Below are 12,358 nucleotides of genomic sequence, written 5' to 3' on the forward strand. Positions count from 1 at the left end.
GGTGAGCAACAGAGGTCACCTGCAACCCCAACCCTTCTGTGAAATCATGTAACTGGTCCTCAGTGGAATAACACTTCCACTGTGTACACAGCATTAAATACTGAAAAGACTGACTTAGAAATCACATTCCAAAATAACTGGGAAAACGCAAACATGCTAGTTCATTTAGAAACTTCTAAAAGAAATTTAAAAATAAAACAGAGACATGGAAAATCACCTTGAGGTCTTCCTCTTCTTGGAAAACTTAAGCCTAGTGTCTATCCCTGACCACCACATAACAAGCATCCCAATCATCTTTCCTTCCCTCACACTTTCCCATTTCAAACAGCTACTGTGGCTATCGTACAAATCCTGCTTAGCTGCCTCCAAGCACACAGCTTCCTCTAACACTAAGATAGGGAAATACTGCCACACTTGAAATCCCAAGCTGAAAAGAGAAGCTTCTAACCTTACCTTCTTTGGACAGTAAAAGGTAGATGTGAGGGGCTTAGATTTGTGTAGTCAGGTCTTTCTTTTGCCATTATTTATTTGCTCAAGAAGAATCCCAACCTCTAGAGAAACAGTTTCACAGCAGTCAGTGACTACACAGGAAAACAGCCTTTGTTATTAGTTCAGCGTATGCTTGGATATCTAACATCAATAGACATTATCAGGAAGTATTAGTTTTCCTCTGAATATACTTGTACCTTGCCGTTTAACTCACCTGAATACTATGCAGCACTACCTGAACAGCTCGCAGCTTTTACAAGGAAAAAAAGGAAAGACATTATTACTCAAAATCTGTTCAAGTATTAGAATTCAAGGACTTCTTAACTGTTTTTTGTTAGTGCTACAATTCATGAATATGTTGGGGGGGGGGGAGCACCTGTTCCACTTGTGCTTCCAGATCACTTATAAGTTCTGTAGACCAGACACGTAACCTAGAAAGACATCCAGGTAGTTCCAACCACCAGTCCAACATAAAGCCTTAACTTCTCCAGCGTCTCCTACAGAGGTTTCCAGACATCATATCTTTACATTATCTCAGCCCACACAGATGAAAAAAGAAAACTTGACGTCTTCTTTTACAGAGACTGGAGAAATGGGAAGCCCTAAGAAATGTAAGAGGGAAAGCTGAAACACAGAAATCAACAGCTGGATTTAAGTTAGAGCCTGGAATAAAAAGATTTTAAGTATTGTCCCCATGACATTGCATTGTATAAATATTTACAGGGAGTGGCAATCTTTCAGTAAGCTAAAAACAATGAGTTACAAGATTTTGAGTATCAGAATAGACTTTGACCTGAGCTTTAACGAGAATGCGGTACTGATCCTGCAGCAATTCTCCTTCAGCAACATAGGAGGGAAACTGGACTAAGCAACTGCTGCTAGCCCAGATCATCTCTAAACTCCTGCAACTAAGCATAGTCCTCAACACGATGCCACACCACAGCTGAGGCTGTTTGCATATCCATTCACACCAAAAAGCTGACAAAAAAAATTAACAACCAACCTGACCAAAGACACACTATAGGAGAACAAATAGCCTCAGCAGAGCAAGACACCAAGATCTCCACACTACTTCTCCTTTTCACAAAGATCGCGTTTCAGCTCTTGTTCAACTTCTCTTTATCAGGGTGTATGTTTCAGCAGATTACCAAGGAAGAAGATAGTACTATTTGTACTTGTTTTATACCAGCTATAACTGGGTGTTGTCTGGATAGTGCTTACAGTTGTACCAATATTGTCTCATCAGCCTTCTGGCTTTACTTCCTCTTGAATGACTGCACAAATTAAGGCAGAGGCAGAATAGTTTTCAACCATTCTCTAATTTTATTCTCAAAGAAGGAAGTTCAGTTTTCCACTGTCTCCACTGACAACTGCAATTTCTTGATGACAAAGGAGTTTTGATAAATAGCATCAAGTTCAGAACAAATAGAATTTTTTAAATACATGTTTTGGAACCTCTCAAATTCAAGAGAAACATCCTGCATTGAGATAAACATCTCAGTACTCCTCAGTGAGAGACCCGAAAACAACCATTTTATTTTCACACAGATATGAAGTACGTCCTAGGAAATCCTGGTAACAGCAATTATGAGGCTACCAATATCATCCGGTCGTAGAGCTTCTAAATCTTTATTACATTCTCAATGAGTGGCTCCCAAAGCTATCATCCTCCTCCAAGAAGTCAAAAACTTACACACCGGCAGGCTGATTTTCAGTTTGTCCAATGAACAAATTCCAAGTGTTTCCCTCTTCCTTTCTGCCACCTCCAAGAAATGACAATACTCCACAGCTGCCAGGGAAATAATCTTGTTTACAAATATTTTTACTCGAGAAGAGCATTTACAATCTATTAAAAGTTTAGTGGCGCTTCTTCTTTCCCACTCCTCTTGCTGAAACGTATCTTAACACCATCCTTCCATTATCATTCTTGATTAAAACTTTTAATAGGAAAAAAAACCACATGCCTACAGCCTCTAGTTTTACAAGCAGATAAACTGGCTCAGTGAATGATTCTTGTATAAAACGTACCATACACTGTGAACAAAATGCTAACATTTTGACAGTCCCACTGTTTTCACCATTACTCTCTAGAGGTTTGCAGAACAGTAAAAAGGCTCCTAGAAGGTGCAACCTGAAATGCAGATCCACCAAGTTACTGTTTTTCCAAAGCCAACTTACAGTCGCACTCTACCTTAACAAATGTAAAATATATTTATCATTTGATTTCGCATCAATCTGTGTACGTTATAATTCACAGAGGTAAGAAGGCAGTATTAACCCACAATTACAGTTAGTTTTAGACATAAAGCTTGGACATTTTGCAGACCCAGAGTTCTACTCCTATGTCAGCCAGAAGTGTCATTTTAGATCTTACTGAACAATAAAACTACCAGATGAAAACAGCTGTAGAGACACACCCTAGGAGATTTTGTCAGTTCTGACATTTCACTTTACCCTGAACTACCTGCAGACTACTTGCAGCATCCTGAAGTTGATGGAAAGCGTCCAAGTCCCGCTTCTGAGCAAGAGCTTCATCAGCAACAGGGAAAGCTTCTCAGCATTTTACCGCTCAGATTCTAACAGCAGGGTTTCAGAAGTTATTTTCAACAGTTGTTTTAAAAGCTAAGACCTTCTGAAGTAAAGGTACTTTGACTTGCATTCTTTTTGTCATAATTTAACAAACCTCTAATACAACATCTCCAGAAGGGCTTTCTAACAAGCTTTAAGCAGTGGAGAAAAGGAAGGTCTAGTGACAATAGAGATTTACAACCCCCAAATCTCAGAGTGGACAAGACTTTCTCACTTCTTCCTACATACGGCAGATGGATACGACTTCACCTGGCCAAATATTAGTTAGACACAGGAAAAGGAGAAGAATCAATCTGCACTTGTGTATTTTTGGTGTAACAAAAATGGAAAGCTCTTGAGACTAAATAAACCAAGTCTGTCATACAGTTTTCACCGTTATCAGTTAATTTGAAGCCACACTGTTGAACAGCTGATTGACTTGATGTCTTTAAGACTGAGATCATCTAAAGTCTTAATCACCTACTCAAGTAATCGACTGAATATCAGAGTTACTCAAGTGTCTAAATAAAACATCGGAAGATTCTTTGGGGGTTATTGTCAGAGCAAAGACAGCTCCAAAGAGCATTTTCATGAATATTTACTTTTCAAAACAACCACAAGCATGGGCAGTCTCAGGTCAACGAGCCCTCCATCCATACACAAATTATACCTCTACCACCCTGCTCTCCAAAAACTGGAAACACGTGAACTCCAAGGATTTAATTGGGAACACAGAGATGAAAGAAACCTGGTTTTATTCCAATGTTGTTGGAAAGCCATGCTCAGTGAATATTACATTTTACTGCTTAATAACGTTAATGGAATAATGAGCTCAAGATAAAGAACAGTTACTTACACTGCCCTTAACTCTATTTAGCACAGCTATGACGCTCCCACGACCTGGTTATCACACACCCTTGTGTGAGGACTTCACAATCTTACTAGATCTTTTCAAGACTAAAAATCCTAGGACCCGATTTTGAGAAAAACTCTACATGATGCTGTAGCACATACTTCACAAAGAACGCAGGTTCTAGCCTCCTCATGGCTTACTGGAAAAGACCTTGTCTATCATTTCCCAGCCCAGTACTAACTCAAGTACATGGAAACTGCAAAGATGCAAATTCAGTTATGGACAGTTGCAACCTGGAGTCAGTTTTCTAACTCTGCTTTTATTACAACTGCTTATTTTTCCCTATTTGCTCTTATGCCCTTCTCCCTCCTATGCCTCAGCTTTCTGAATTTCCTTCCTGTGTCATGTAAACTGAAGTTACATAGTCTGTCTTTTCTGCCAGCTGTTGTCACAACTCTTCTCCCACACCTTCCTGAACCCATAACATACCTTCCTTTGTATCAGACCTCCCCTCCACCCCTTCCTCCAGTCACATTATTGTTCTCATACTAGTTCATGTATAAATTTAGGATACTTCTAACACACAAAAACTAGCTTGGGACATTCACACACACACACAAAAAAATCTCACAAAACTGCTGTTAAGGTTACTCCATATCTACCTTCTACTCTACAAGGACTACAAGCTGATCAGGGACCAAGAAGGGCAACGGAAAGTTTATTCAAACTAATGAAATTCCAGCATTTTTAAGCATGGCTAGAATATTGGAAGCTGAATTTAAAGCATCTGTGCAATAGATGATGAAGAGGTAGCTAACACCATGGATAAGAAAAGGTGAAAACACTAAATGACACCAATTCATGTCTTTTCTCCAAAGAAAGTAAGATTTTTATAATATAAAAGGTATCATAAAAAATGGATAAACTTTTTTGTATCAAGTCTGATCATAACAACATTTTTATTTACGTACCAGGTCCAGAGACCTGGTACAAGTTCCTCTAGCCTAAGGATGAGGGCTCATCTCACAGAAATAGAATCATAGAAACATAGAATTAGCTAGGTTGGAAAAGACCTACAAGATCACCTAGTCCAACCACGATATACTGAAATACTTCTGAAACCTGAAATACTTCAGGTGCAGACCACATACACTTAAGCATTTCTTCCTTTAAAACATAACCACATAGATTATGAATTTAAATATATACCTAGAGCTAAGAACAATGCTTGCAGTGTGAATCACACTACAAACAAATGTGAAGTATTTCAACTCTTTAAGAAAGGGTTACGCACATCAATTCTGTGGAAAGAAGCCCTAGAATGGAGGAAAGAAAAGGAGCGATACAGTAACCAAACTAAAAGTCAACCTACCAGATGATTTCCTCAGAAGCACTTCTTTAAATTGGCATTATTGTAAGACAACATTATCTGCAATGAGGGCTAGCAATAATAATTCTGATGGCTATAACATATGAACCTGCCTTTAAAAGAATACTCAAAGGTATGCCAAAAATCTCAGAAAACTGATTAAGAAAAACTAACTTGAAAGGTCATTCTTAAGACCTTAAACTTAACAGAAGCACGACAGGAAGCATCCCAACAAGTTCATTCCCAACCTGACTACAGCTTAGCTCCAAATAGCTATTAACGTAACTAAAAAGGAGATAATCATTTAACAGCTGAGATCAAGGAATAGTTATACTGTATACTATACATACTATATCAACTGCATATTTGCTACCTGCAGCCTCTTTAGTACTACTGTGGGAAAGCCTCCATAGGACGGTCAGCATCAATGAACACACTAGCAGACTGAGTCAGTTACTCTACAACTCCAGACATGGCTGTGTACCCTTGACTTCTATCAGCAGGTGCAGGGTGTAAAAACGTAGGATTTGACAGTGCTAGCGTAAGTCAGAATGGAGAAAGTATATCCTAAGCATCACCTCTGTTCTCATCAGCTGGGGTTTAGAGATTAGAGATGTGTAAACTAGATCCAAAGCAGTAAGTTGCCTGGAAGCACACAGTGCTGTTTTCCTTTGTGGCAACAACATCCACAAGGCCCTGCTTCGGTCCAGGGAGGCAGGTCTGACCTGACAGCACCTCAACATCACCCATCAGCTGCACAGAGAGCATGTTGCCATGAACTTGGTCACAGTCTTTCATGAGGTTTTCATCTCTCCGCTGCTTTATGCTCAAGTGAACTACATGGCAAAATCCATGCTGCAGAGGATGAAGAATGGCTATTAAGAACTACACCCTCCTCCAATCCCCTCCCCCAAATGTCAGAGTTCACACTAGGAACAAACCCCATTGACTTGCTCTCTTTGTGACAGGAGAAGAGGGAGATGGGGACCCACCTACACACTTCCGAACTTTTATCACTTCCTACAGAGAAATTCACTAGCTTGGCATGAAAGGAAAAACCGCACTACTTGAGGATATCTTTAGGCATATCCAAGAATCCATCCACATCCCAAATTGGCTGGATCTGGCGCACGTCTTGGTACTTTTTATATCCAGAGCTGAAGCACCATCCAGTTTTGTGCAAGCAACTGTCAAATACCATTGAGTTTATGTCAGGAAACGTTATGTTCGCTTGCTCATGATGCAGTTACAACACTGCCAGCACCAGAGAGCCACTGAGCCACCAGGTGTGAGAAACAGGGAAACAACCAGCAGGCAGCTGTGAACCTCAGACCTAGCACAGTAACCAGTTTAGCATGCTTATAGCCCCTCTGCTGTAAGTGCTGCCCCACCTGCAAGGGCACCTTAATCCTTCAGATATGTTTTTCACAGCATTTTTCACAGCAAATGTCAAGAGGGAGAATTCACGTTGTGGCTAAGCACTATAGCACTTTGTGAACCACAGAAACACAGAATAGATTTTTCGGAAAGGACCTTAAAGCCCACCCTGTCCCACCCCGTGCCATGGGCAGGGCTGCCCCTCCACCAGCTCAGCTGCCCAGGGCCCCATCCAACCTGGCCTTGAGCACCTCCGGGGATGGGGCACCACAGCTTCTGTGGGCAGCTGTGCCAGCACCTCACTCGAAGAGGACCTCGCTCAGCAGTCAGTGGGTCACACCAAAGCCATCAGTCTGCACACAGGACAGGCACAGGGCAGCAACTCAGGCAGGAGGGCGCGATGCGGTGTCAGGCATGGAAACAAGGGAGAGAGCCCCAGGGCCCATCGTTGCCCCTCACTTACCAGCAAACAGTCCACGTTCACTTCGGATTTGGGATCCTTTAAAGTCCCGTCGATTTTTTCAAATCGAGACTCAAAACTTTCTCCCGTCGACATGTTTCCGACGGTTACAAAGCTTCCCTTATTCCAGATCAAACGTTAAAAATAACGAAAAAGGAAAACACATAAAAATTTAAAAAAAAAAAAAAAACAACCAACAAAAAAAACAGGAACCAGCACGCACAAAAAGAGAAAAACCGCAGAGCCTACGCTGCGGAGCGCTTCCTGCGCAGTCCCTTCAATCACAGCGGTCTCCGGGCGAGTCCCCGCGCCGAGAGACAGAGGGCCGCGGGCGCTCCCGCCGCTCACAGCCCCGCCGTGGCTCTCCGCGCCCTCCCGCCTCCGCGCGGGCCCCCGCGCCGCAGCGGCCTCATTCCCGCGGCCGGGCAGCAGCGCTGGCAGCAGCGTAGCGGTTCGTCTTTCTCGCCCTGCAGCACCGGCCGGGTCCGGGAAGCCCGAAGAAGCAGCGACGAGACGAGGAGGGGGATCGAAGAGGCACGGCGCGAAGGAAAACAACCCACAACGCAGGACAGCCCTCCCGGCGCCGCGCCTCAGTGCCTCGGGCTCGCTCCGTCCATGGGCGCAGGCGGCGCGGGGCACGCTGCCCCTCTCCTGGGCCGTGCCAGCAGCGCCCCGCGGGAGCGCTTCAGCGGCGGAGAGGCGATAACGGCATCTTCCTTCCTCTTCTTCGCTGCCCACCGCCGCTCGTCAGCCTGCCGCAGCCCAGGCCACCCCGGGACCGAGCGGTGTGAGAGGCAGTAAGGAAGGAGGTGGCTCAAGGGGAGGACAGAGCGCGAGGTCCGCCTGCGAGGGGAGCTGCGAACGGCACCAACATGTCCGCCTTTCCTGTTTGAACAGTGAGGGTGGTGGTGGGGGGGGGGGGGGCGCCTCCAACTGATGCTCAGCACGCATGCGCGGGAGGAAGGAGGCAGAAGGTATGCGCGCGCGAGGCGGGGGCGGCGTTCCTTCGCCGCCGCCCAACGGTCGGAGGGGGCGCGCGCGCGCCGTGCCCGCGGGGCCCGGGAAGGAGATGGGCGGAACTTGGGGAGGCGGCGCGCGGAGGGTGGGGAGGGCGCGTGTGAAACGGCGGTTAGGGGCGGTGCTCTGTCAGCGAGGCGTTGGTGAGGGCTGGTGCAGGTGGCCGTGCGCGATGCCTCCGCCCACGGGGACGGAGCCCACGGGTCTGGCTCTGCGAGGGCGCTGTGTGAGGGCTCTTTCAACCGCTAGCACTATGTGTTGTTTCCGCAGCCGTGGCTAAGAAACAAAGCGATCCATAGCCAAGCGCTTGGGCGTGTGAGCTGTTCCAACCATGGATATTCACTGCCTGTTATCTTTATTTATGCTTAGAAAAAGAAGTGCTCCTTGCAGCCTTGATATTAAACGGGTAAAAATCGCCATGGAAGGATGTAGAGCTTGCCATGGTGCAATTAGGCACCCAGCAGAGTGCAGGCCCAACTCTCCACTGCATGTCAGCAGTTTTGCAAGGAAATGATAGAATCATTAAGATTGGAAAAGACCTCTAAGATCATCTCATTCAACTGTCCACCTACCACCGATGTCACCCACAAAATCATTTCTCTCAGTGCCACATCCATGTGGTTCTTAAACAACTCTGGGGACTGTGGCTGCACCACCTCCCTGGGCAGCCTGTGCCAGTGCCTCACTGCTTTTTTGGAGAAGAAATCGCTCCTAATATCCAACCTGAATCTCCCCTGGTGCAACTTGAGGCCATTCCCTCTCATTCTATCACTACTTCTTCAGAAGAGGCCGACCCCCATCTCGCCACAACCTCTTTTCAGGGAGTTGCAGAGAGTGATGAGGTCTCCCCTGAGCCTCCTCCTCTCCAGACTGAACACTCCCAGTTCCCTCAGCTGCTCCCCATTAGACTTGTGCTCCAGACCTCCCAAAGCTTTGTTGTCTTTCTCTGGACGCGCTCCAGGGCCTCAATATCTTTCTTGTAGTGAGGGGCCTGAAACTGAACACAGTTGACAAGGCAAGTAGTCACTTGCCCAGTGCGCCTTGCATTACTTTTTTCAATGACCCAGCTCCAACTCAACACTCAGAGAGGAGCACCGTCCCCTTGGCTTGGCACCTTGAGGAATTCTCAGATTGGAGACCTGGGCACTGGGAAGGCCTGAGCTTACGCGTTGTGAATGATTTTGCCACAATACCAGCATAGCCCAGTACCTCCTGCAGTGTTCCTCATGATGGAAGCTGCTGTGTGCATGCTCAGCTGCATGCAAACGGAGTATATTTTGAACATGTCCATCAGCTTGAGCTTTTCTTGTGAGGATGGTAGACTAAAAATGCCTGTCTGTCTCAAAATGCCACAGAGTTTGCGTGGGAAGTGCTTCAGCTAGCTGTCTGGGAGACTGTGAGCCCTGCTTTGAAAACATCAAGGGAAGCAAAAAGGAAAATAGAAGCTAATTTTAAAAATAGTTATGGGTTTAATGTGTCTGCTGTGATAAAATGCTCACGTTGTAACTCACGAGTGTAATGTAATAGCTTCTAATCCAGTGAATACTCCTTCACATGCTTGGCTCTTCAAACGTATTTTCATGAACTGCACTCAGACTACATCTGTATGATAAGGAACTTACATGTTTCTAGCACTGCCCACTTAGAAACCATATGAAGTTTGATCCTAGATAAGCAGCTATAATGCAGTGAACACGTCTTAGTTTGTTTTTGCTTCCCAATAACAAACAAACGAAAACTGGACAATTTCTTCTTCCTGCATTTGTTGTGTCCTATATTTTTGAATGTAGCTAGCTTTTGTTGAGTGAAAGGAAATTACTCAACACGTGTATGACCCAGAAACACTGAGCTGATGAAGTCTGCAAGCCTGAAAAATCTTTTTTTCTCTCTTGCAAAGCATGCAGTCTCTAATACTGGAATATGTTTCCATGCTGGCCCATGTCCATGCTTTGTAAACAGGCAAACTATATCCTCAGTAAAACAGGAACCGTAGTCCTCACATCCCTGTTGTATGGCCTATTTTATAGGATATTTAAATGCATTTGCTGTTCGTGTGACACGAGTATAACAAATTCACTCTGACTTAGGGGCTGATTGCTTGACAGAGATTGCCATTTCCTTTTAAATAGAGAAATCAGTAAAACAGTTACTGTACTGACTTCCTGTAAATCATGCTACTATGTAAGTATATTTAATAGCATTATCATGTAAATGGTATTCTTGTACATTACGGTGACAGGGGTGTAAATCATGACAGGTTTCAGTAGTGTCCATTTCAGGATATTAGCAAAAATCAAGAACAAACCAGCAATGGAGTACTTGCCAAGTATTAGCTTGGCCCTCTCTGGGCAGGCAGTGTTCTCCTCATCCTCACATGAAGAAACTAAGAAAAACTGAATGAAATGCCTTGTCATAAAACCAAAGGCTGTCTCAATTTCTTAAGTCATGAAGTGTGCACCTTTAAGAATGCTCATAGAAAGACAGTAGAAGACTCACTAACTAATGATGTAACTCTTGACTTAGAGGAATTACGCAAGGCAATAATGAGGCTAAATCTTGTTCACCCAAGTCGGTAATGTGGGGTCTACCTTCACATTCAGTTTCCTACTTAGTCAACATGAAACCTACAGCAGTTAAATCACGTTACATGTAGCCAAACTTTGGTCCACCACCCTTTTTCCTTGTTTGCTGTATGGTACTGAGTCAGGTTCACCACAGCTCCAGCCTTCAGGGCGCTTAGCAGCACAGGCCAGTATTTCTTAAAGCTCTGAGATGAAAGCTGTGGTCAACAAACACAGTCCTTAGGCAAAACATTTTGCCATAGCTAAAGCTCATCTCTGCACCAGAAAGGCCTTTTGCAGGAGCTCTCAGCATTTCAGGCGAGGACCAATGGTACATCAGCATAACTGGACTGAGTTTAGGTAATGGAAAACTCACACCAACGCTGGGCTCAGTTGCAAAATCTGAAAAAGGCTGTGTTGAGGGGTGGATGCTGGTAGCTACAGGTAGCTCCAAGTGATCCACAGAGTCTTCTCTTGCAGGCTGGATGCTGGGAAAACTCCTGAAGGAATTGCACACTGTAGGTTAAAATAGTGAACATGCTATGAAATTGTACCAAGGGGAGAGAGAAAACAAAGAAAGGTGATGGATATCATATATATTGCTTAGTACAGGGGAAAAAAAAGGCATTTTGGTTCTTGCAAGATGAGGGATAATGTAGGAACGAAAACAGAGTAAAAACAGAAGAGAATGAAAGTTGCCTAGAGAATAAAAATTATTAGCAAGTGAAGACAAATTTGGATATAATCAATAAAAAAAGAATTTGGCATGGATATGCTCAGTGAAAGTAGTATCTTTCAAACGTTTGTAGGCGGTCAGACATTGCAACATACACATATAAAAATGTGTATGTGTCACTGGCGTTAATAGATGTGGAGGGCTCCAGCTACATGACCGTGCAGCCTGTGTGGGGCAAGTGATAAATGAGAAACAGAGCACCTGGATCTTTGTTGTTCTCTTGAATGAGCACGCAATTGACAAAAAAAAAAAGTCACCTTTCAGAAATGTTGCAGTGGCCAGGTTTGGTAAGGATTTGGATAAGGCCAGGTTTGAGAAGAAACTGTTGCACGCCAGGAAGCAAACTGAATGGGATCGTCTGCTCCAGCGCAAACTCAGATGTGTCTGCTGCCAGCAGACACGGACAGAGTTGCATAAACAGCTCACCGTAGGCCCTCACAGAACAACTTTTGCTCTATCTGGAAAGGAGAGGAGCTGCGAGTCCAGAGATAGCAATCCACTGGGTAAATATCTGGTCACCAGATGGCTCAGGCCATTGTAGACCACGACTGCAGTTATAGCATGGGCTCCCTTTGCTCTTATGCTTTAAAAGAGTAGAAAAAGCCTGTGACCAATGTATGGCAAAAGCTCACAAAGTGATTTTAAATCAAATGAAAACAAAATTTCACTGGCATGCTGAAAGCTTCATACCTCAAGAAGGACTGTTTCCGTGGCAAATACTGTTTTCCCACTGAAGCCACTTGAAGGGTACAGAAAATGTTAAGATGCCAGAAATTCTTCTCTTACCCTGGGAAAAGGCTTTTTATTTTCACTGTCCTGGAGCTTAAAAGTACTTTTTGCTTGAAGTCTTCAAAAACTGAAATTCAACTCTCAGTCAAAAGAAAAAAGAAAAGAAAAGGAAAGGAAAGGAAAGGAAAGGAAAGGAAAG

At 44.2% G+C, this 12,358-nt stretch overlaps 1 protein-coding gene across 2 annotated transcripts in view; it reads right to left on the bottom strand.

The window, feature by feature from the left end:
- The window catches only part of ROCK1 (Rho associated coiled-coil containing protein kinase 1), an 83,303-nt gene extending 75,268 nt beyond the window's left edge, over window positions 1-8,035 (bottom strand). The window contains exon 1 of one of the 2 annotated variants that reach the window (XM_021386114.1): window positions 7,120-8,034. In XM_021386114.1, coding sequence (XP_021241789.1) covers window positions 7,120-7,212 — 93 coding nt within the window. In that variant the 5' untranslated portion in view covers window positions 7,213-8,034. Of the gene's footprint in view, window positions 1-7,119 lie in introns of both variants that reach the window. The other variant, XM_021386115.1, reaches the window with a different exon arrangement.

This window comes from Numida meleagris, chromosome 2 (genome assembly GCF_002078875.1).
Source record: "Numida meleagris isolate 19003 breed g44 Domestic line chromosome 2, NumMel1.0, whole genome shotgun sequence".
NCBI classification, from domain to species: Eukaryota; Metazoa; Chordata; class Aves; order Galliformes; family Numididae; genus Numida; species Numida meleagris.